Source organism: Oncorhynchus mykiss, chromosome 9, assembly GCF_057628025.1.
Source record: "Oncorhynchus mykiss isolate SJ-2025 chromosome 9, ASM5762802v1, whole genome shotgun sequence".
In the NCBI taxonomy this organism is placed as follows: domain Eukaryota; kingdom Metazoa; phylum Chordata; class Actinopteri; order Salmoniformes; family Salmonidae; genus Oncorhynchus; species Oncorhynchus mykiss.
This window is the reverse complement of record NC_143030.1, coordinates 66973819-67000363: the sequence shown is the minus strand read 5'-3', so window position 1 is coordinate 67000363 and position 26545 is coordinate 66973819. Positions and strand designations below refer to the sequence as shown.

General features: G+C 43.5%; 1 protein-coding gene across 50 annotated transcripts in view; it reads left to right on the top strand.

The window, feature by feature from the left end:
• The window catches only part of hspg2 (heparan sulfate proteoglycan 2), a 187193-nt gene that overhangs the window by 34489 nt on the left and 126159 nt on the right, over positions 1-26545 (top strand). For all 50 annotated transcript variants that reach the window (XM_090185100.1, XM_090185103.1, XM_090185087.1 and 47 more), the window contains exons 2-3: positions 21374-21506; positions 21918-21983. In XM_090185100.1, coding sequence (XP_090041226.1) covers positions 21374-21506; positions 21918-21983 — 199 coding nt within the window. The remainder of the gene's footprint in view (positions 1-21373; positions 21507-21917; positions 21984-26545) is intronic.

The following is a 26545-nucleotide window of genomic DNA, read 5'->3' as shown; positions in this document are numbered from 1 at the left end:
ACAGGAGCTTTTCTAAAGCATGTCTTTCTTCAGTGTTTATAGATTTTTGGCCCAGAGGGACCTCAAATGGCAAGGTGTGAGCATTTCAGAGCAGATGTATGCGGCTTACTGTAGCCTGCTCCTAAGTAAAGATGCCAATGTGTTTGGAACTGGCAAACGGGAAATGGTTTGGCTGTAGGGAGGCTTTAACAAAAGCATCTTTGAATAAACTTGGATTCAGGTTACTCTGTACACAGGCTCATAGCCTCATACACTGGAATAGTGAATAGCGAAGCTGCAGTAGTAACAGGGAGGCCGACCTTTTAGAGAATACACAGATGTGTGTGACTGTCATTCTGGATAATCCTAACCTGAGAAAGGGATGGTGGATTTTCATGTTCCAAAGCTTTTACTGTGTCCATTTTGACAGTCAATCATGTGCACAAGTACACACAGGAGTGTTCTTCATAGAACGTTAGTCCACAGAAGGAAATACATGTCACACATGTTGTTTATGTGTCACGTGTACTGTGTACTGCATATGACAAAGCAACAGAAAATAATTCTTATCCACTGTTGTCTATGTGTTGGAGTTGTAAATGCTGTGGTTTTCTGGCAGACACTCCTGAGTTGTCTCCCTGACTTTTGAGGTGGCAGGTAGCCTAGAGGTTAAAGTGTTGGGCCAGGAACCAAAAGGTTGCTGGATCAAATCCTGAGCTGAAAAGTTACAAATCTGTTGTTGTTCCCCTGAACAAGGCAGTTAACCCACTGTTCCCTGGTAGACCATTGTTGTGATTAAGAATATGTTCTTAACTAACTTGCCTAGTTAAATAAAGGTTTTAAAAAATTACCCCTTACTCCCAGTGTGGCCTACGGGCTTCCTGAGCCGGGTGAAATAACACCTTCCATCTGAGTTTTACCCAAAAGCTCAGACTTTTCTGTTTCCGTGTATGCTGGCCGGCACCTGTGTCTCACTAGGCCATGTCTCCGGCGGAGCTGCTCTCACTTGGGGCCAAAGCCAGGCCACGGGTACTTTTCAGCTTCTTTTTTACATAACAGTGGCTAATTGTGAACTTTAACACCTTCTCACAAAGCAACTGTCTAGATGATGCAGAGGTTGTTGATTCTGCTCACCCCAAGGCTTTAGTGTTACACTCCTGATGGAAACACAGTCACACTAGAGACAACATTAACATTAAACACTGGCCTCAGGTGGAAGTGCAGCACAACAAGGGTATTCTTGTACCAAGAATTTGTTTTGTCAGTTTCCTGAAAAAGGAAGACTAGTTTGTACATGGAACTTGGAAAGAATGGGAGTAACTGTTGGAATGTTTTTGAGTCAATTCCGGTGTGGCCATTTTTGGAACCTGAGTTCATAGACTGCCTTCCCTTATTGATTAGCGTGTAATGAAAGTGCCTATTACTTCAATTCTGACTTCTCTCTAGGAAAATGGATTGTGCAACATGCTGGAGAATGAAGACATTTTGCTGCCTGGTGAGATGATGAATGAACAGATGGCGTTTACCTTAGTTCACATACTGACTGTGATTACTGTACCTTACGTAAAGGGGTTGTTACCTTAGCTCATTGATGTGAAGCAGACATTGTAATGTGGAAACAGCTGCAGACATGTATATTTGGAATGTTTGAGTCATGACTGTGATTACCTTAGGCTATGTGAAAAATAGGCCATACCCTGAAATGATTTGTGTACTGTGTGGATTTAATAAGTTAATCATAATCTTGACAAAGCAGGTTGTATTGCATTCAAAGTATCTTCAGAATAGTTCCAGTCAGTTTCAATCAGATCTGTGTGTTGTGGGATGTTTTTGTCACTGGAGAAGATGACTACAATTTGCCCTGGCCTGTTTTATGTGGTACCGCTTCTTTGATGGCTTTCCCAAAGGTTAACCAACCGTCTTTGCAGTCTTATTCTTCTTGTATAAATGACTCATTCAACCCAAGTCAAAGTTTGCCCTGCAGTCTACAACCAGTTACTTCCCTCTCCCAGGAACGAGTTGCGTTTTTACTTATGATTGCAGGGTTATTTTAGGATCGCATGATGGTAATTCATATTGTCATAAAGAACGGGACGGTGGTGGAGTGAATCATTCTCTCGCCCTCTAATTCAATTGCAGGACTGAGATTTGAGTAAATAACACCAGCTCAGAAAATCAACAGTGAAGGGAACTAATCAAAGGGACAGACACATACAGGGAATACTGATGCCAGAATGTAATGTAAGCTCAAACCAACTCCAAGGTATCAGATGATCATCCACTGAGACATCATCCATCAGAGATGTCTAGACTTTTATCTCAGAAATCCCCTCTGGGAGCTTTCGATAGACTGTAATTATTGATGAGCACAAGGCTATGACACATTCATTTTCATAAACAGGGAAGGTTTAGGTTTTCTGAAGCAGACTTCTTAGACTTATGATAGTCATTTTTGAGTTACAAGACATCAATTTGTAAAGTCTCTCCTTACTTTTCTGCTGGGGTTTGTAATAAAAGTTGACCTCATTCCCATGGACATAGTATGTTGACGTGGTGTGTGTGTGTGTGTGAAGTCCAGACAGATCTTATTTCCCTCCCCAGTCATCTTGTCTCCTCTCATCCCAGTGTTGCCTTTCCCACAGAGCACAGGTTAAAGAAAACAGCTGTCAGGTCATTTCCGGAGGACAGGATGGAGCAGGCTTCTGAAAGGGGTGGATAGTTATCCTTCTTCTTCTCCCCTATCTCCATCCCCCAGGCCTACTGTAGGTGTTTTATGATATTGTCAACTTGAGTCTTTATAACCTCTCTTGTGTCATGCTCAACTTTGCTACGTCTGGACATTACTCTCGTTATCTTACGTACTGTTTATTTAATGATAATGCCCATATCCCTAAATAGAAGAGAACTACTGAACATGTTTGTCAGTCTGTTGAAATCTTTACTGCAAGGTACAGATGTAGGATCTTAATTTGATCACCCTGTTGCAGGATAACTTTTCTGGTGTAGCAAGCTGTCTTAAATGAAGGTCCTAAGTCTGTATTATTTACAGTAGAAGGATCATTTAGTGTGCAGATGGGGCCAACACTAAGCTCTGTGGCCTGTCCTGTTAGCACAAACCTGATCCTGGGGCCGCCCCCGAGTTTTGGAAACCCTGTGTTAGCAGAAGTTTTGTCTTATGATGTTCCTCGCTGAAAGGGAGCGTCTCAGGTTACCAAACAAAGAGGTTCATCTTGTGGTCTGAGATGCTCGGTATCTTGCCATTGCTCGCTGCTCACTCAACGTTTCAAAAGCTTTCCCATGGTGGTGTCCTGCCAAATCCCAGTTAATTACGAGATAGCCATCCCAAAAAGCATGGACTTGGGAGGTTGGGAACGGGCCGAAAGTGGCTTTACAACATGTACTTACCGATAGTCCATAGGTTATTCTTTCCCTGGGCGTTCACACTGGTGAGGACAGCTAGCTAAGGAAGTTAAGGTACTTTTTTTGTTTTATTTTTATCTTGTTCTTTTACTTCTCTCATACTTGTAAACAAGGTTATTGTTTCAAATCAATGCACTACTAAAGTATTCCATTTTAATTACTTTCTTAACATTTCTTAACTTTTTTTGTTGTTGTAAAATGTCTCTCCTGTGAATGTGAAATTGATTATGAGACCCATGGGGATGTGAGTGAACTGATTTAATTTCCTTTGACCTGGTGGTCTCTGGCGCAATGTGAGCTAGCTTGGCCGAGGCAACAGGTGGTGTCAGATTAGCTGCTCCTGAGGCGAGAATGAGAGCCAAAGGGGAGGTTAGAGGTAAAGTTGCCACTACTTCTGCTGCTGCTGGTGCTGCTGCTGGTGCTGCTGCTGCTGCTGCTGCTGCTGGTGCTGCTGCTGCTGGTGCTGCTGCTGGTGCTGCTGCTGGTGCTGCTGCTGGTTGTGTGGGAAACCAGAGCTTTATCAGAGTGATCAAACAGCTGCCGCCACTTCCTTCATGACTCCTTCTGGCTTAAGTACTGGCCTACAGAGCCTGAGATCATTACTCTGTGAGAAAATTGGTCATCCAGCAGAGCATTGTGGTGGCTATATGGTCTTATTGCTATCTGAAGATCTGTGAAGAATTCAAATCAAGCTTGAGGAAATTATTACAATTAATGTGTTTTTGACTTTGCTGATATTAAACCAATTGTTGAAAACAATGAACACAAATTGGAAGATATATTCTCCACTTATAGAATGTCCATAATCCTTGAATAACATATCTTTGGCCTTTCACTAACATTTGTCCCACTTTTGCTTTCTACTTCCTCCATTAGCTTTTCAGTACCAGGTACCTTGTAGCCTAGCCTTGCATCAACCTGTCAGTCAGACTCTTTACATTACAAAGCCATTGATCCCTTCCCTTGGCAGACAGACATAGCCTGGCATTCAGGAGTTATCCAGGGGAAGGAAACGTTATGGGGTTGCTTAAATGACACAGTGTGGCGCTCCTGTGGCTGGGGGCCCAACCATCCTGTTATTAATAACCCTAGATGCTCTTCCCTTTCAAGCTGCCAGCCTGCCACCCCATTCAGCACCTCACTGTCCCAGCTGTCGTCTGCAGGAACAGGGAGGAACAGGGAGGAACAGGTTGCGTCCAAAATGGCACCCTATTCCCTATATAGTGCACAAATTTAGACCAGGGCACATAGGGCTCTGTTCAGAAATAGGGCACTATGTAGGGAATAGGGTGCCATTTTGGACATAGTCACAGTCTCCTGGAGGCCTGCAGGGTCACTCTCCAAAGCTCAGTACCGGAAATGGAGCGCTATTTTTAGACGCATAAAAATGCTTTTCCGTGTTTATGTTTGTTTAATGGGACATTGAGACAAGGTGATGAGTATCTGGGGATGTTTTTTTGGGGGGGGTTCACCATCAGTCATGCTGGGAATATCAATGTCTTATTTTTTATAAGTAGGCCTAAGCAATAATGCATGACAGAGTGTGCATTATCTGGGAGTAACACACACACGTAAGGAAGTAAGTCTGACTCCTGACCTCCAGTGGACTGATGAATGTGTCAATCTATTTCACTAGGTTGTTTTGAAGGTGTGTGTAAATAGGTGTGGTCCCAGGCCCCTTGGTCATCACAGTGGGATTCTACACTGAGAATAGGCCTAGGTGGTCTGGAGAGAGGGCCCCTGTTGGGACCACTGCTGTGGTGATAATTAAAAGGAGAGGGTTTGGGATCTGCAGATGCCCTCTGGGAGGCCCTCTCTCATAGTCACAGTCAAGGAAGGAAAGTTGTCCTGGAATGTGCTCCATCTCACTCAATCAACCCACCCACACACAGATGACAGTTACAATCTATTAACACTGTAACATATATTTTATGTTTCCATTCTATGTGGTCTCTGTGTCGCTGCCAGCCACTTGTAACAGAGTAGGTCCCTATGGCTCCAAATACATGATATTGCTGCATGGCTATTAGTGTTTTCATATAGAGTAAAGGAAGGTGGGGTGTGCTTTAGGCTACACCTGTGTGTATGTGTATGTGTGTGTTTATGATATGTATATGTGTGTGTGTGTGTGTGTGTGTGTGTGTGTGTGTGTGTGTGTGTGTGTGTGTGTGTGTGTGTGTGTGTGTGTGTGTGTGAATATGTCTGTCTGTGTACGTGTGTGTGTGTGTGTGTCTGTGTGAATATGTCTGTCTCTGTGTACTGTACACATGTGTAGTACGTGTGTACTTCTTTGCCCTCCTTGTTGCTTGTTCCTTTTATCCCTGGGGAAAGAGAGAAAAGCAGCTCACCAGCCCAGCAGTAGTCAGCAGCCTAACATTTCTTCCTTTCTAATCACCCCCTCCCTCTAATTGTGGTTTGGACAATCTCCTTTCTCTCCTAACTCACGTAGCTCTGCTGCCTGTCTCACCATGCAAGTCCATACAAGTCAGGCACTTATTTTGACATGCCTTACTAAACAATGGCCTCTGTGTAAATAGAGTGCGAGAGGTGTGTGTGTGTGTTTGTGTGTGTGTGTGAGCGAGAGACACACTTTTGAGTGGAGCTGCGCCCTTGCAAGGCTGAAGTCTCAGATGAAGAGGTGGTTAACAATGTTCCTCCCAGGGCCTTGTGTGGAGAAACTACAGGGCCTTTTGTGGCGAAACTACAGGGAAACTGGCACATTATAGGGCCTTGTGTGGAGAAACTACAGGGCCTTGTGTGGAGAAACTACAGGGAAACTGGCACAGTACAGGGCCTTGTGTGGAGAAACTACAGGGCCTTGTGCGGAGAAACTACAGGGAAACTGGCACAGTACAGGGCCTTGTCCGGAGAAACTACAGGAAAACTGGCACAATCAAAGTAGACACCCTTTGCCTTGATGACAGCTTTGTACACTCTTGGCATTCTCTCCACCAGCTTCATGAGGAATGCTTTTCCAACGGTCTTGAAGGAGTTCCCACAAATGCTAAGCACTCGTTGGCTGCTTTTCCTTCAATCTGCGGTCCAACTCATCCCAAACGACAGGGTAGCCTAGTGGTTAGAGTGTTGGACTATTAACCGAAAGGTTACAAGTACAAATCCCCGAGCTGACAAGGTACAAATCTGTTGTTCTGCCCCTGAACAGGCAGTTAACCCACTGTTCCTAGGTCTTCATTGAAAAGAAGAATTAACTGACTTGCTTAGTTAAATAAAGGTACTTTTTTTTTTTTTTTTAAAACATCTCAATTGGGTTGAGGTCGGATGATTGTGTGTAACGGCCGTTGTTGGAAGAAGGAGTAGACCGCAGCATGGTACGTGTTCATATTGCCTTTAATAAACTGAACACTAAATACAAAAAAACAAGAGAATAAATTAAAACCGAAACAGTTCTGTATGGTGAAACAGAAAACAACTACCCAAAACCCATAGTGGGAAAACAGGCTGCCTAAGTATGGTTCTCAATCAGAGACAACGACAGACAGCTGTCCCTGATTGAGAACCATACCCGGCCCCAAAAAATAAATACAATAACATAGAAAAAAGAACATAGAACGCCCACCCTAGTCACACCCTGGCCTAACCAAAATAGAGAATAAAATTACTCATTACTCTCCTTCTTGGTCAAATAGCTCTTACACAGCCTGGAGGTGTGTTTTGGGTCATTGTCCTGTTGAAAACAAATGATAGTCCCACTAAGCGCAAACCAGATGTGATGGCGTATCACTGCAGAATGCTGTGGTAGCCATGCTGGTTAAGTGTGCCTTAAATTCCAAATAAATCACAGACAGCATCCCCAGTAAAGCACCCCCACACCATCACGCCTCCTCCTCTATGCTTCACGGTGGGAACCACACATGTGGAGATCATCCGTCCACCTACTCTGCATCTCACAGAGACATGGCGGTTGGAACCAAAAATCAAAAAATTTGGACTTCAGATGAAGGACAGATTTCCACCCGTCTAATGTCCATTGCTCGTGTTTCTTGGCCCAAACAAGTCTCTTCTTATTATTGGTGTCCTTTAGTAGTAGTTTCTTCGCAGCAATTTGACCATGAAGGCCTTATTACAGTCTCTTCTGAACAGTTGATGTTGACGTGTCTGTTACTTGAACTCTGTGAATCATTTATTTGGGCTGCAATTTCTGGGGCTGGTAACTTTAATGAACTTATCCTCTGCAGCAGAGGTAACTCTGGGTCTTCCTTTCCTGTGGCGGTCCTCATGTGAGCCAGTTTCATCATAGCGCTTGATGGTTTTTGCGACTGCACTTGAAAAAATGTAAAAGTTCTTGAAATGTTCGTCATTGACTGACCTTCATGTCTTAAAGTAATGATGGACTGTCATTTCTCTTTGCCTATTTGAGCTGTTGTTGCCATAATATGGACTTGGTCTTTTGCCAAATGGGGATGTCTTCTGTACACCACCCCTACCTTGTCACAACACAACTGTTTGGCTCAAACGCATTAAGAATGAATGAAATTCCACAAATGAACTTTTAACAAGTCGCACCTGTTAATTGAAATGCATTCCAGGAGTTCCCACATATGCTAAGCACTTGTTGGCTGCTTTTCCTTCACTCTACGGTCCAACTCATCCCAAACTATCTCAAGTGAGTTGAGGTATATAGCCTCGTTATTGTTATTTTATTGTTGCTCTTTAATTATTCAATATTTTTCTATTTTCTCCTTTTATTTAATAAATATATGTTTTTTACTTCAGTTTATTTTAGTAAATACTTTATTAACATTTATTTTTCTTAAAACAGCATTGTTGGTTAAGAGCTTGTAAGTAAGTATTTCACTGTAAGGTCTACAGCTGTTGTATTTGGCTCATGTGACAAATAAAATTTGATTTAGATGTTTTTATTAGAATATGGTTGTTATTCTTTTATTGACCTGATTTAGTCAATCAAATGTAATTGTTCAAATTATCTTTCAGAAAACATTTGTATATTGTCCCATACAATAATCTGTACTCTTAATGTTAAAATAATGTAAATAAATTGTCAACCCCACTGCATAAATTGGCGACCATACTGCAGTTTCCCAGCAACCCTGACATTGAATACCACTGTGGTGAACATAAAGGGTTGCACACAACAAGCAGGAATGCTAAATGACATGCCGATTGTTTACAGTATGAGGTTTTCATACTCACAACAGTTACCATTTAATTTCCAACTCACAGTGTTCTTACTCCCTGTTTGATTTACAACTAACTGTTCTTACTTCCTGTTTGATTTAAAACTAACAGTGTTATTACTCCCTGTTTGATTTACAACTAACAGTGTTCTTACTTCCTGTTTGATTTACAACTAACAGTGTTCTTACTTCCTGTTTGATTTAAAACTAACAGTGTTCTTACTCCCTGTTTGATTTACAACTAACAGTGTTCTTACTTCCTGTTTGATTTACAACTAACAGTGTTCTTACTTCCTGTTTGATTTACAACTAACAGTGTTCTTACTTCCTGTTTGATTTACAACTAGCAGTGTTCTAACTCCCTGTTTGATTTACAACTAACAGTGTTCTTACTTCCTGTTTGATTTACAACTAATAGTGTTCTTACTCCCTATTTGATTTACAACTAACAGTGTTCTTACTCCCTGTTTGATTTACAACTAACAGTGTTCTTACTCCCTATTTGATTTACAACTAACAGTGTTCTTACTCCCTGTTTGATTTACAACTAACAGTGTTCTTACTTCCTGTTTGATTTACAACTAACAGTGTTCTTACTCCCTGTTTGATTTACAACTAACAGTGTTCTTACTTCCTGTTTGATTTACAACTAATAGTGTTCTTACTTCCTGTTTGATTTACAACTAACAGTGTTCTTACTCCCTGTTTGATTTACAACTAACAGTGTTCTTACTTCCTGTTTGATTTACAACTAATAGTGTTCTTACTTCCTGTTTGATTTACAACTAACAGTGTTCTTACTCCCTGTTTGATTTACAACTAACAGTGTTCTTACTTCCTGTTTGATTTACAACTAATAGTGTTCTTACTTGCTGTTTGATTTACAACTAACAGTGTTCTTACTTGCTGTTTGATTTACAACTAATAGTGTTCTTACTTCCTGTTTGATTTACAACTAACAGTGTTCTTACTCCCTATTTGATTTACAACTAACAGTGTTCTTACTCCCTATTTGAGATTGTTTTCCTTGATTTCTTTTTTAAACGCTTCCAATTTATCAGCCCATTTCATGTTATTTAGGCGTATCCATTCAAAATATGCAGCAAAGGTCAGAGGCAGCAGGTAATATTTCTCTATTTCTCTCAGAGAATTCCTTAGGGTACTATTCTCAATGACTTGTTAAGTAGATGTAATGGGAAACACATTGTGGACTTCAACACAGTGGCTGTACATAGGCTACACACACAATACCGCCTCACACTACCAGGAGATTATTTGCTGTGTCCAACATGACGAACAGCTGTTCTGGGTCTGACTCTGGACACGTCCAAAAAGTTAGCATGTGTGTCGAGAGAGGAATGCTGGGCCTGTATAGAGCGGAATGCCTGTTTGAGTCATGACGTATTGTAGCATGCATTGCATGATCCGTATGTGGGAGAGGAAGGAGAGAATGAATGACCTGTGGGAAGATCGCAGCCGCTCTGAGTAATATGGTCAGAATGTTATATTTCTGATGTTTCTTTTGATTTTATCTCAACAATTGACCCTCCCCATACCCACTTACACAAACACACGCACGCACGCACGCACGCACGCACACACACACACACACACACACACACACACACACACACACACACACACACACGGTTTCTCTCCCTCTCTCTTTTTCCCTTTAGAAACACTATGCTGTTTGTGTCAATGTCTGTATGGAGCATTGTCGCAGAAAATACATTGTACTGTAGCAAGTTGTCAGAGAGTCTATTGAAAGAGGCTCGTATGCCTCCTTCCTGTCCCATCACTTTGGATTAGACCCTGTGTAGAGCTCTGCAGAGAGCAGAAGGGCTTCTCTCATCATCCTCTTTATCTAAGAGGGTCTCAACCAGAGGTTTGGTGGCACAAGTGGCAGTTTCTCAATCCCCCCCACCACTTCGTTCAAGGGTTAAGCACACACAGGAAACTTACATGCATTTACACACACGCACGCACGCACGCACACACACACACACTCAGGCACATCCTGTTGTCATACCCCCATTGTCAAATGTCACCACTGGGCATCTCTCTCTCTCATGTTTGATTCAGTCAGTGTTATAGGTGTGGAAAAACAGTGTTTTCTCAGGGACTGACTTTCTCCTTACCCCCTGATGCCTGTCAGGCTGTCTCTAAAAGGATGACAGACAGGGCAAAAACCTCTACAGCCTCTGTGCCTGTGTGTCTGTCTGTCTTGTCTGCGTGCCTGTGTGTCTGTCTGTCTGTCTTGTCTGCGTGCCTGTATGTCTGTCTGTCTGTCTTGTCTGCGTGCCTGTGTGTCTGTCTGTCTGTCTTGTCTGTGTGCCTGTATGTCTGTCTGTCTGTCTTGTCTGCGTGCCTGTGTGTCTGTCTGTCTGTCTTGTCTGCGTGCCTGTGTGTCTGTCTGTCTGTCTTGTTTGCGTGCCTGTGTGTCTGTCTGCGTGCCTGTGTGTCTGTTTGTGTCACGCCCTGACCATAGTTTGCTTTGTATGTTTATAGGTTTTGTTTGGTCAGGGTGTGATCTGAGTGGGCATTCTATGTTGTATATCTAGTTTGTCTGTTTCTGTGTTTGGCCTGATATGGTTCTCAATCAGAGGCAGGTGTTAGTCATTGTCTCTGATTGGGAACCATATTTAGGTAGCCTGTTTTGTCATTGTGGGTTGTGGGTGATTGTCTATGTGTCAGCACATTTCGTATATAGCGTCACGGTCGTTGTTAATTTATTGTTTTGGTCAGTTTACTTCGTGTTTTCGTCATCCATTAAAATGATGCATTCACGCCACGCTGCGCTTTGGTCCGCTTCTTACGACGATCGTGACAGAATCACCCACCACAAAAGGACCAAGCGGCATGGTGACAGGCAGCAGCTGCAGCAGCAGCGATGTCAGGACTCCTGGACATGGGAGGACGTTTTGGACGGCAAGGGTTGCTACACATGGGAGGAGATCCTGGCTGGAAGGGATTGCCTCCCATGGGAACAGGTGGAGGCAGCTAGGAGAGCAGAGGCAGCTGGAGAGAGGAGCCAGCGATACTAGGGAACACGGCTGGCAAGGAGGCCCGAGATCCAGCCCCAAAAAATGTTGGCTCTACGCATCTGGTCTACGCATCTGGTCTCCAGTGCGTCTCCTTGGGCCGGCTTATATGGCACCAGCCTTACGCATGGTGTCCCCGGTTCGCCAGCACAGCCCAGTGCGGGCTATTCCACCTCGCCGCACTGGCCTGGCTACCGGGAGCATGCAACCAGGTAAGGTTGGGCAGGCTCGGTGCTCAAGAGCACCAGTGCGCCTGCACGGTCCAGTCTATCCAGTGCCACCTCCACGCACCAGCCCTCCGGTGGCAGCCCCCCGCACCAGGCTGTCTCGCCGTCTTCTGCCTACAGAGTCTTCCTCCTGTCCTGACCCGCCAGTCTTCCTCCTGTCCTGAGCCGCCAGAGTCTTCCTCCTGTCCTGGGCCGCCAGAGTCTTCCTCCTGTCCTGGGCCGCCAGAGTCTTCCTCCTGTCCTGAGCCGCCAGAGTCTTCCTCCTGTCCTGAGCCGCCAGAGTCTTCCTCCTGTCCTGAGCCGCCAGAGTCTTCCTCCTGTCCAGAGCCGCCAGAGTCTTCCTCCTGTCCAGAGCCGCCAGAGTCTTCCTCCTGTCCAGAGCCGCCAGAGTCTTCCTCCTGTCCAGAGCCGCCAGAGTCTTCCTCCTGTCCAGAGCCGCCAGAGTCTTCCTCCTGTCCAGAGCCGCCAGAGTCTTCCTCCTGTCCAGAGCCGCCAGAGTCTTCCTCCTGTCCAGAGCCGCTAGAGTCTTCCGCCTGTCCAATGGTTATAAATGAGGCCCCAGGTTCCTGGTAGTGCTAAAGCTGGGGTCAGAGAAGTGAAGCATAGGCCCCTGGTGCCTGGTAGTACTGAATCTGGTGTCAGAGAAGTGAAACATAGGCCCATGGTGCCTGGTAGTACTGAATCTGGTGTCAGAGAAGTGAAACATAGGCCCATGGTGCCTGGTAGTACTGAAGCTGGTGTCAGAGAAGTGAAACATTGGTGCCTGGTAGTACTGAAGCTGGTGTCAGAGAAGTGAAACATAGGCCCCTGGTGCCTGGTAGTACTGAATCTGGTGTCAGAGAAGTGAAACATAGGCCCATGGTGCCTGGTAGTACTGAAGCTGGTGTCAGAGAAGTGAAACATTGGTGCCTGGTAGTACTGAAGCTGGTGTCAGAGAAGTGAAACATAGGCCCCTGGTGCCTGGTAGTACTGAAGCTGGTGTCAGAGAAGTGAAACATAGGCCCCTGGTGCCTGGTAGTACTGAAGCTGGTGTCAGAGAAGTGAAACATAGTCCCATGGTGCCTGGTAGTACTGAAGCTGGTGTCAGAGAAGTGAAACATAGGCCCATGGTGCCTGTAGTACTGAAGCTGGTGTCAGAGAAGTGAAACATAGGCCCATGGTGCCTGTAGTACTGAATCTGGTGTCAGAGAAGTGAAACATAGGCTCCTGGTGCCTGGTAGTACTGTGCTAGGTGGTACTGTACACAGGGCAGCATGCAGACCAGAAAGCTTTACTGTGTGTGTGTGTGTGTGTTTGTATGTGCGAGTGGATGTGTGTGCGTGTTGTGTGTGTGTTTTAGGAGGGCGTGCGTGCGTGTGTGTATACATCTGTGTGCAGGCAGGGAAAAGCATGCCTGTATCAAGCTGTCATCCACTTATTGCTGCTAGCTGGTCAGTTTAGAGTTGACATTCCGTTCCTGTTTAAAGCCTAGGCAGCGTCGCCTCTCATACCTCCTCCTGTTTGAGGAAATATTGTTAGAACTTTGCCATAAAGAGTGAAAAATCAAGGGGTTTTCTGAATGCAGCTTGTGTTGTTTTGTTCCCTGTCTTGCTGTTATCAGACATACTGTACACCCTTCATCATCTGGACCTTACAGAGATATGTAGTTTAAGTCTTTTTACACCTGAATTGTGGAATAATCTCCCAAACTACAATGTGATGATTTAGTGCCTCTAGGGCATTTCAGACAGCTGATTGAGGACTTTTTGAATGAAAAAAGGTGTTGTTTTCTTCTCTGTTTTGCTTTTTGTAGTGTATGTCACGACTCCTACCGAAGGTGGCTCCCCTTCCTGTTCAGGTGGCGCTCAGCGGTCGTCGTCACTGGCCTACTAGCTGCCACTGATCTTTTTTTCCCCCTTGTCTGTTTATTAGTTGCACGTGTGTTTAGTTAGGTTAATTGGTTGGGCTTTATTATCCAGCCGGCCCGCCTGCTGTTGTGCGGGATTATTTTCAGTGTACGATTGTGCACGACTGTAAGTTCCGGTTGTCCGTGTATGTGTGTGTTTTGCTGAACTGTTTAGTTCCCCGTGTTTTGGGGCATTTGTTTGGGTTGGCGTCGTTTTCACCGGTGTGGTGAATTAAAAGTTTTGCTACCCTGAACTTTATGTTTCCTGCGCCTGACTTCTTCCTCCACTACACCCCGGGCATTACAGTGTACTGATGTGTATATTTTTGTCATTACTGGGCTCATCTGTAAAAGTGAGAGGCTTGAAACTCAACAGTTTATATATTTTACCTTTATTTAACTAGGCAAGTCAGTTAAGAACAAATTCTTATTTTCAATGACGGCCTAGGAACAGTGGGTTAACTGCCTGTTCAGGGGCAGAATGACAGATTTGTACCTTGTCAGCTCAGGAATTTGATCTTGCAACCTTTCGGTTACTTGTCCAATGCTCTAACCACTAGGCTACCTGCCGCCTGAAAATGACCTACAGTGCCTTCAAAAGGTATTCACACTCCTTGACTTTTTCCACATTTTGTTGTTACAGCCTGAATTTAAGATTTTGTGTCACTGAACTACACATAATATCCCATAATGTCAAAATGGAATTATGTTTTTTAGAAATGTTTACAAATTAAGAAAAGCTGAAATGTCTTTAGTCATTAAGTATTTGTTTTGTTATGGCAAGCCAAAATAAGTGAATGAGTAAAAATGTGCTTAATAACAAGTCAAATAAGTTGCATGGATTCACTCTGTGAAATTATAGTGTTTCACATGATTTTTGAATGACTACCTCATCTCTGTACCCCACACATTTTCATTTGATTTTATTTCACCTTTATTTAACCAGGTAGGCCAGGTGAGAACAAGTTCTCATTTACAACTGCAACCTGGCCAAGATAAAGCAAGGCAGTGCGACAAAACAACACAGAGTTTACATAAACAAACGTAAAGTCAGTAACACAATAGAAAAATCTATGTACAGTGTGTGCAAATGTAGTACGATTAGGGAGGTAAGGCAATGAGTGAGTGAAGGATGAGTGAAGGAGGCTTTGTTGCTTTGTTGCGAAATAGGAATCCGATTCTAGATTTAATTTTGGATTGGAGATGCTTAATGTGAGTCTGGAAGGAGAGTTTATAGTCTAACCAGACACCTAGGTATTTGTAGTTGTCCACATATTCTAAGTCAGAACCGTCCAGAGTAGTGGTGATAGTCTGGCGGGGAGGGTGCGGCCAGAAATCGGTTGAAGAGCATGCACTTAGTTTTACTAGCATTTAAAAGAAGTTGGAGGCCACGGAAGAAGTGTTACAGTATATGGCGTGTAAGCTCATTTGGAGGTTTGTTAGCACAGTGTCCATAGAAGGGCCAGATGTATACAGAATGGGTAGAGGTGGATCAGAGAATCACCAGCAGCAAGAACGACATCATTGATGTATACAGAGAAAAGAGTCGGCCTGAGAATTGAACCCTGTGGCTCCCCCATAGAGACTGCCAGAGGTCCAGAAAACAGTCCCATTGATTTGACACACTGAACTCTATCTGAGAAGTAGCAACCTTGGCAACCTTGGTTAGCATGCACTGCGCCCGGTCCGCCACAGGAGTCGCTGGTGCGCGATGAGACAAGGATATCCCTACTGACCAAACCCTCCCTAACGCCGACAACGCTAGGCCAATTGTGCGTTGCCCCATGGACCTCCCGGTCGCTGCCGGTTACGACAGAGCCTGGACGCGAACCCAGAGTTTCTGGTGGCACACCTGGCGCTGCAGTACAGCGCCCTTAACCACTGCGCCACCCGGGAGGCCCCAAAACGGCTATCTAAGGCATATTGAGCAGGGCTGGTGGCTCTTCAGTGAAATAAGACAATAATCACTAACCAAAACAGCAGTAGACAAGGCAGTGCCTTCGGCAAGTATTCAGACCTGTTGACTATTTGTACATTTTGTTACGTTACAGCCTTATTCAGTATTCAGACCATGAATACGGCCACTCAAGGACATACAGAGACTTGTCCCGAAGCCACTCCTGCCTTGTCTTGGCTGTGTGAACCTTCGCCGCAGTCTGAGGTCCTGAGCGCTCTGAAGCAGGTTTTCATCAAAGACCTCTCTGTACTTTGCTCCGTTCATCTTTTCCTCAACCCTGACTAGTCTCCCAATCCCTGTCACTGAAAAACATCCCCACAGCATGATGCTGTCACCACCATGCTTCACCTTAGGGATGGTGCCAGGTTTCATCCAGATGTGAAGCTTGGCATCCAAGCCAAAGAGTTCAATCTTGGTTTCATCAGACCAGAGAATGTTGTTTCTCATGGTCTGAGAGTCTTTAGATACCTTTTAGCGAACTCCAAGTGGGCTGTCATGTGCCTTTTACTGAGGAGTGGCTTCTGTCTGGCCACTCTACCATAAAGGTCTGATTGGTGGAGCGCTGCAGAGATGGTTGTCCTTCTAGAAGGTTCTCCCATCTCCACAGAGGATCTCTAGAGCTCCGTCAAGGTGACCATCGGGTTCTTGGTCACCTCCCTGACCAAGGCCCTTCTCCCCTGATTGCTCAGTTTTCCGGGTGGCCAGCTCTAGGAAGAGTCTTGGTGGTTCCAAACGTCTTCCATTTAAGAATGATGGAGGCCACTGTGTTCTTGGGGACCTTCAATTCTGCAGAAATGTTTTGGTACCCTTCCCCAGAACTGTGCCTCGACACAATCCTGTCTTGGAGCTCTACGGACATTTCCTTTGGTCTCTTGGCTCGGAGTGTGCCTTTCCAAATCATGTCCAATCAATTGAATTGACTACAGGTGGACTCCAATCAATTTGTAGAAACATCTCAAGGATGACCAATGGAAACAGCATGTACTTGAACTCAATTTCGAGTCTCATAGCAAAGGGTCTGAATACTTATGTAAATAAGTTATTTCTGTTTTTTTTTTTTTATCAATTTGGAAACATTTCTTAAAACCTGTTTTCCATTTGTCATTATGGGGTGATGTGTGTAGATTGCTGAGCATTAAAAGAAATGTCATCCATTTTAGAATAAGTCTGTAAAGTAAAAAAAATGTCATCCATTTTAGAATAAGTATGTAAAGTAAAAAAATGCAGAAAAGGTCAAGGGGTCTGAAGACTTTCCAAAGGCGCTGTACAATTATCTGTCAGGTCCCTCAGTCAAACATTGAATTTTAAACACAGATTCAACCACAATGCCTCGCAAAGAAGGGCACCTATTGGTAGATGGGTAAAAATAAAAAAGCAGACATTGAATATCGGTTTGAGTGTGGTGAAGCTATTAATTCTGGTGTATCGATATACCCAGTCACTACAAAGATACAGGCATCCTTCCTAATTCAGTTGCTGGAGAAGAAGAAGGAAACCGCTCAGGGATTTCACCATGAGGCCACTTTAAAACAATTATAGAGTTTAATGGCTGTGATTGGAAAAAACTGAAGATGGATCAACAACATTGTAGTTAGTCCACAATGCTAACCTTATTTACAAAGTGAAAAGAAGGAAGCCTGTACAGAATACATTCATATTCTGAAACATACATCCGGTTTACAACAAGGCGCAAAAGTAATACTGCAAAAAATATGGCAAAGCAATACACTTTTTGTCCTGAAACAAAGTGTTATGTTTGCAGCAAATCCAAAACAGCACATTACTGAGTACCACTCTCCATATTTTCAAGCATAGTGGTGGCTGCATCATGTTATGTGTATGCTTGTAATCATTAAGGACTAGGAAGTTTTTCAGGATAAAAAAGAACATAATTGAGCTAAGCACAGGCAAATTCCTAGAGGAAAACCTGGTTCAGTTTGCTTTTCACCAGACACTGGGATATGAATTCAACTTTCAGCAGGACAATAACCTGAAACACAAGGCCAAATATAATTATGAATGTTCTTGAGTGGCCTAGTTACAGTTTTGACTTCAATCGACTCGAAGATCTAAGGCAATACTTGAAAATGGCTGTATAGCAATGATCAACAACCAACTTGACAGAGCTTCAAGAATTGTAAAAATAATCATGTGCAAATATTGTACAATCCAGGTGTGCAAAGCTCTTAAAGACTTACCCAGAAAGCCAAATGTGATTCTAACATGTATTGACTCAGGGGTATTTCATTTTCAATAAATTTGCAAAAATGTCTAAAAACATGGTTTTACTCTGTCGTTATGGTGTATTACGTGTAGATGGGTGAGATTTATTTAATTTGGCCTGTAACACAACAAAATGTGGAATTAGTCAAGAGGTATGAATACTTTCTGAAGGTACAATATTTATTATATGTGTAATGCTGGAAAAACATATCATAAGAAAGCTGTAAATATGAAGCAAAACGAGAGTTACCATTGGTAGATTCAGTACTAAGTTAGGCCTTGCTGTGTCTGTAACGTGAAGATGTTTCTCACACATAGTCCATTCATTCTGCAGCTGCATTAGGGCTGACTGGTGGAGGGGGCGAACTGAATCCCCTAAAACATTCTTCTCACGCTGTTCTCCCTCGACAGGCCTTGGCTGACGGCTGTTACAGGGACATGGTGGGGATGGGAGTAGTGTGTGTGCGTTTGTGTATGAATAATATTAAGGTTATTACACGACCATCTCATGGGCACACATCTGTCTGGCGCTGGCTCTGGGTCTAGCTGGGAAGACAACAGATGTTTGACTAGAAATCCAGGACAGCTGATAGTGCTCTCTTCTCCGATGGGATCTTGGCTGCATTGTCCAAACCCCCTCTGTTCCTTCTGATCGTTCTGCCAATGCTGCTGGTCATCGATTGTTCACGGAGACAAAATGTTGGAATTCCTATCCCCTTGCACTGTAAACAACAGCTGGGCAAATTTAGAGGGGTTAACTTGTCTTAAGGCTTCTCTCTGTGGTCTCACTCGGCTGTCCTTCCATACCCCGTAGAATGTGTTTCTCTCGCTTTTGGTCTGTACCTCCTTTTACATCAGGGATCGGCAACTTTGATGAGGTTGGGGGCCTCAAAAAATCTGAACTCATCATGAGGGGCCACAGTGGCTGCAATTCTACACATTTTGCCATAGATGTGGAGAGAAATGTTAGCAGTTTTTAATATGATATCTGAGTGAAAGTTTCTAGATGTTGTGAACTACCCGGTTGGTAATTCGACAATGATTACTAGATGTTTAGATAGTTGGCTAGACGAACTTACAAATCTAAAAAATGTTTGCAACATGGGCTAATTGAGGGACAATTGATGCACAACCAAATTTCGAAATTGCACCTTGTGTATTCTACTATTCCAACTCTCAATAGTAAGTTGAGACTCTGACTGTGTTCCCAAACAATTTTTGCTTTTATGTTTTGGAAATTGATCCTAAAAAAGGGGGGCCAGTTGCCCATCCCTAAACAGAAGACTTACAGGGATGCATATCAAGTGACAATTCGGCAAACATTGAGCAGGGAGCAGGACCTTTATCTGGAGGCAATGATAACAGGGATTTTTCTGCCATTGAAATCCTTGGCGTTTTTTCTGGTTGCCTAAGTCCAAACCGTAAAAAATAGAAATAATGAAGAAAAAAAACGCTTTCAGTGTAAACTTAAACAACCATTGCCATGGCCCCTGCCACGGCCACCACCTAAGCCGCTTTTTGATCCAGAAAAAATGCTGGATAACCGAAACACAGTGGACATGTCCCAACCTCTAGAGGGACCTGAAGGTTACACTAGCTTCTGTGTTAAAGGTGCAGGGTTGGAAAAAAATGAATGTTTCTAAAAGTGTGATAACTGACGCTACATTGTTTATTGATTAACTTATCAAGTGATGAAGCACTGACTGATAAGCAATGAATGTGGTCTAGTCTACGAGGATTTTTTTTGCCAGTATGGCAGTGTGTCTCTCGTCCAGAGAGAGAGGGAGGGAGAATGCACGAGAGAGAGAATGAGTGAGAGAGAGTGAGAGATATAGGGAGAGAGAGAGAGAGAGAGAGAGGGAAAGAAAGAGAGAGAGAGAGAGAAAGAATGACATAGAGAGAGAGCGAGAGCAAGAGAGAGAACCCCATCAGACCCCATCTATCCCAAGGGAGTGGGACTGGGAAGCAGGAGATGATCACACCAACGGTTGGCTGGTTGGCTCCAGTGAAAAGAAATTGTCCAGTCAGCGGTTTCCTTTTAAAAAAGTCCCGGGATTGTTGTGGTAGGGTGTTCAGTCAGGGGAGATAGGATTTGAGGGAGAGATCAAGTTATTTATTAGTCGGAGACATTTAAATGGGAAACAATGCCATGATGGGTGCGGGTGGAAATGGGAACTGGCGTGCCATGCCAACTGGAAATGCCAAGGGTGGCATGCTGCAAACATATAGCTCAGGTTTTGGACAACAACAGGGTCCGGTGGGGATGATATGGACCCAGGAAGAGAGAGGTTAAGGCTCTGTTTTTGTGCCAAAAGTTTTGAAGTTGAGAGAGTAGGCTGGATAACTTGGGTGGTATCATCAATGCATTATCAAGATGATCAGATATCAGATTTGCTGCCTTAGTGCTCAATGTCTTCAATTAGATTTGTGTAGTTTTATTGTGTCAGAAATGACCTTCCACAGAGATTAGATCCCTTTGAGAATATAGACTCCTTCCCCTATTGAAATGTTATCAAATGCAGTTATGAAAATGAACACCATCCCATACCTTTTTCCCTCTTCTCCAAATGTATTTAACAATCTCTTCACACCTTGACGTAATGAAGGGATCACCCTCTGGTTTTGAGATGGGACCTTTCAGTGACTGCTACACTGTGAAAATGTTTTAACAATCTTTCCATGATAAAGTGCTTGCTTCCTGATCCTCTGCTGAGGGTCCATCATAATGCTCTGATTGTGGTATGCTGCTCTGGACCTGCCTGCCTGCCTGCATGCCTGCCTGCCTGGGGGATGGAGCTTAAAGCATACTTTAACAGATTTGTGTCATCAAAACATTCAGATGTCAACCTCAACTAGCTCACTGGTGTTCAATTTCTGTGTTCAATCATGCACCTGCACCAAGCTGAAGCTCCATGATATTAGTGACTCTTGATCAACCATTGTGAAATCAATGCAAAATGCAATACACATTTACAGAAATTCATAAAATAGAAAATACCTTTAAAAAGTAACTAGAAACAATAAATTTTATGCAAACAGCACCCTTAAGAATCTGGTTAGTTGAAGACTGGCAGTTGCCTCCATCCTTGTTGCATTAGTTTTGTGAACGGCATGTCCTCATTCACAACCACTTGCATATCTACTCTACTATCTACTGGTCTCCGACAGTTCACATAGATGACGAACTTTAATGCAAACATACCACAATGCACCTATTTCCTGTGTGAAGCTCACAGCTTGACAGCCTCACACTACCGTCTAGGACTGCTGGGTATAACCTAACTGACCTGGGCTACTTCCCAACTGGTACTCTATTCCCTATATACTGCGCTTTTGACCAGAACCCTATAGGGGACTGGGACTGGAAGGACAACACAACTGAGATGGTAGTGTGGGGCTGAAAAATAGGGTTCCGTCTGGAGACGTTAGACTTCAACCCCTATAAATCTCACTGTGGTGTTGTGTGTGTCTGCTGTCTGCAGGTGGCTCAGAGCTCCAAGGTGTGGGGAGAGGTCCCGCTGCCTGAGGATCTGGACTCCGAGAGGACTGTCGTCCAAAGGTCTCAGCGGTTCTTAGACGATGACGAGGACTTCACTGCGGACGAAGCATCAGGAGGTAGGGTCTGGGGTCGACACAACTGGATTGTAAACCAGCTTTCCTTTCATATTGAAACTTAATTTAGGATATACATGTAAAGGTCATGTTTACAATGCTATACTGTAAAGAATGTCACACTGCCCCTGAATAGTCGTTACAGAAAAGCAGTGGTCCCATCAGTGGTCCCATCCATAGTTAATCTAACTGTTTACTGTAACTATTTTCTCCCCCGTAATCCACTAGGTGCACAGGGTTCATTCTCCACCCTGCTGCACTTCAGATTTACAGTATATGTTCCACCTGTTGAGTAAATTAATGGTTAGTCCTCCCTGGTCCTCCCTAGTCCTCCCTGGTCCTCCCTAGTCTTGCCTGGGCCTTGAACTGTACTAGCATGCTGAACTGACCACACCTCTTTCATCTTCTCGGTAGATCTGCCCAGTGGAGAGGAGGATGGAAGCACACCAGAACCCTCAGTGGTGACTGAGATCAGCACAAGTAAGAACCCTCAGCCCTTAGCACAACAGTCCCTGCAACTCTAGGGACAGGCATGTGCACAGATAGGGCTTTACCCTTCCAGTCTCCTGAGTGCCCTTTTTAATAAAGTTTTTGTCGTTGTGGTTCTGAACCCATTGCCCGCAAGTCGTCATTAAATTCTACTCTGTGCTTCAGAACCAAAACGTTGCGCATCTTGATTGTTGACCAATGACCGGTCATCAGCATTGTCGTTCATATTCATATTAGTGACCAGAAAGAACTTGTTTCATTTCCTCCAGTTTGGGAAAAACCGAGTAGGCCTACGTTTATCACCCATATACAATAAACAATCTACTACTGACTTAGCCAGAACAATCTACTACTGACTTAGCCAGAACAATCTACTACGGACTTAGCCAGAACAATCTACTACTGACTTAGCCAGAACAATCTACTACGGACTTAGCCAGAACAATCTACTACTGACTTAGCCAGAACAATCTACTACTGACTCATCTTAGCCAGAACAATCTACTATGGATTTAGCCAGAACAATCTACTACTGACTTAGCCAGAACAATCTACTACGGACTTAGCCAGAACAATCTACGACTGACTTAGCCAGAACAATCTACTACTGACTCATCTTAGCCAGAACAATCTACTACTGACTCATCTTAGCCAGAACAATCTACTACTGACTCATCTTATCCAGAACAATCTACTACTGACTCATCTTATCCAGAACAATCTACTACTGATTTAGCCAGAACAATCTACTACTGACTTAGCCAGAACAATCTACTACGGACTTAGCCAGAACAATCTACTACTGACTTAGCCAGAACAATCTACTACTGACTCATCTTAGCCAGAACAATCTACTACTGACTCATCTTAGCCAGAACAATCTACTACTGACTCATCTTAGCCAGAACAATCTACTACTAACTCATCTAAGCCAGAACAATCTACTACTGACTCATCTTAGCCAGAACAATCTACTACTGACTTATCTTAGCCAGAGCAATCTACTACTGACTCATCTTATCCAGAACAATCTACTACTGACTCATCTTAGCCAGAACAATCAACTACTGACTTATCTTAGCCAGAACAATCTACTACTAACTCATCTAAGCCAGAACAATCTACTACTGACTCATCTTAGCCAGAACAATCTACTACTGACTTATCTTAGCCAGAACAATCTACTACTGACTCATCTTATCCAGAACAATCTACTACTGACTCATCTTAGCCAGAACAATCTACTACTGACTTATCTTAGCCAGAACAATCTACTACTGACTCATCTTAGCCAGAACAATCTACTACGGACTCATCTTAGCCAGAACAATCTACTACTGACTCATCTTAGCCAGAACAATCTACTACTGACTCATCTTAGCCAGAACAATCTACTACGGACTCATCTTAGACAGAACAATCTACTACTGACTTATCTTAGCCAGAACAATCTACTACTGACTCATCTTAGCCAGAACAATCTACTACTGACTCATCTTAGCCAGAACAATCTACTACTGACTCATCTTAGCCAGAACAATCTACTACTGACTCATCTTAGCCAGAACAATCTACTACTGACTCATCTTAGCCAGAACAATCTACTACGGACTCATCTTAGACAGAACAATCTACTACTGACTCATCTTAGCCAGAACAATCTACTACTGACTCATCTTAGCCAGAACAATCTACTACTGACTCATCTTAGCCAGAACAATCTACTACGGACTCATCTTAGACAGAACAATCTACTACTGACTCATCTTAGCCAGAACAATCTACTACTGACTCATCTTAGCCAGAACAATCTACTACTGACTCATCTTAGCCAGAACAATCTACTACTGACTCATCTTAGCCAGAACAATCTACTACTGACTCATCTTATCCAGAACAATCTACTACTGACTCATCTTAGCCAGAACAATCTACTACTGACTTATCTTAGCCAGAACAATCTACTACTGACTCATCTTAGCCAGAACAATCTACTACTGACTCATCTTAGCCAGAACAATCTACTACTGACTCATCTTAGCCAGAACAATCTACTACTGACTCATCTTAGCCAGAACAATCTACTACGGACTCATCTTAGACAGAACAATCTACTACTGACTCATCTTAGCCAGAACAATCTACTACTGACTTATCTTAGCCAGAACAATCTACTACTGACTCATCTTAGCCAGAACAATCTACTACGGACTCATCTTAGACAGAACAATCTACTACTGACTCATCTTAGCCAGAACAATCTACTACTGACTCATCTTAGCCAGAACAATCTACTACTGACTCATCTTAGCCAGAACAATCTACTACTGACTCATCTTAGCCAGAACAATCTACTACTGACTCATCTTAGCCAGAACAATCTACTACTGACTCATCTTAGCCAGAACAATCTACTACTGACTCATCTTAGCCAGAACAATCTACTACTGACTCATCTTAGCCAGAACAATCTACTATTGACACATATTAGCCAGAACAATCTACTACTGACTCATCTTAGTCAGAACAATAGGCTACCTGGCAATTTGATTGATCCTTTTCATATTTAGGATAGGCCTAGTGTTGATGGCTACTGACTATATGTCTAAAGATAAGCAGCTGTAACATCGCACTGCCTTCAATATTATAGGATGAAGATGTAACATATTCTGGCAAACGTATTACAATATTTGTAAGGAAGAACAGGACTACAACGCTGGCAACGAGCACTCTGCAAGCAGGCTGCCCTCCAAAGTGATGGTGCGATGCAGACTTTTATTTCTGTAGTCTATCTTGCGTTTTTAAAGTGCATATTTTCATTTATGGCTGTATATTTGCGCAGCAATCGTGCCAGCATGTTTGCGTGTGTGCATGTTCGTGCAGAAGGGGGGGGGGGGTCGCAAGTTTTGTACCACTCCATTTTGGGGGTTGCAGGTCAAAAACTTTGCAAACCGCTGGGATACATGATAGTGGCAACAAATGGAGTTGGAAAATGGAGTTGGGCTGCATATAGTAGCCTACAGTATTTCTTACAATCTTCTGTTTTGACTGGAATTGTGTTGGTATTCTTAATAAGTGCAGCATTTATTCCAGTTCAAAATAGTTTAGCAAAATACTTTACCCATCAGATTGTGCTGCTTTTCCCTCTTTTGGGGGAGGGGGGGGGGGGGTTTAGCACATGTCCCCCTAAAGGTCTGTGCACGGCCCTGTCTCGGAAAATAAGCCATGTGGTTGGCTAAAATAGATCCTAAACAAACTAACTAAACCCAACCAGGACCCTTAGGACCCTCTCTCCCTCAGACAGGCATTATTTCAGTGTCTAGTAGATGGATGCTTCCAGGAGAAACTGTCTGTCTGTCTCTGAATAGTGTCTCCTCCACATCCGTCTGCACCATCTTCTTTCACAGTGCTGAGTGTCTGTTCACAACAGGGAGGCAGAGATGCACGAGATGTAAACATTCCCATTTCTTCCTTTGATCCAATGACAGAAGGTGAAAACACAATACCACACATGAAAGAGGAAGACAAACAAAAAGCTGAAGCAGACAACACAAACATCTTTGTTTTGCAATCCTCCATCTCCTTCCCATGATTCTGGTGCTGTCCTCTTTGAGATTTGTAGATCTATGCCAATAGGAGCTTTCCTTCTGAGGGCAGATATGCACAGTATAGGCACCATTGAATATACTCAGCTAAATTTAACAGAACCAGTGAGAGATGAGTTTACAAAATGTCTGGCTGAATTTGGAGTGAGTGGTGTGACTTGAACACAATGTTAACATGTTAGTCATGCTGCTCTACCTGAAGCACCACCTCTTAGCTGTATTTTCCCACCTATAGTGCTGTGTTTCGCCAAGGGTTGGATGACAGTCTGGACAACAGGAGTTCTTGTTAGCAAAGTGTGGGACTTTCTCTATCCTACTTGACCTAAGCATTAAGACTGTCACCCGCCATGCATCGAGGACATCAATCCCTTTTTTGTTTTCTAGTTTATACTATCAGATGATCTAGCGATATTCCCCTTAGATTCCCTCAGGGAACCATATCTGCTGTTTATAGCTGTGCTAGTCAGCCTGGTATGTTTATGTGCAGGTTATTGCCTGATTCATGCAATTTTGTATGGTGCCACTAATGACTTCAAACTTGAATTCACCTTCCCATCTTATTAACCTCACTGGAATCAGGCAATAACAGTAGTGAGTTGACTTAAGGCAATAGTGTCCTTAGCCCTTTAGGAGTATAGCTAGTGTCGTCTCGTGGTACTAGTCCTCAACACCGTGTTCTCGTTCAAGAAACCTAGAACGGCAGGAGTCGAGGCTGCGAGTACGGGTGAAAATAATACCAGATGAACTTGAACCGAGGATCATGATGACATTTTCTAGCCCAAAGACTAAGTCCCCTCCACTCTGTTTTGTAATGGTGGCTGGTTCATAGTTTGTCCTTGGTGCCAGACGGTGTTGACTGGCAGCCACCAGCCAGCTAGTGGAGCTCATTACATCATGATGGAATAATTGTTTTTGTAGCAGCATTACAGGGCTGACATCAGATCTGGG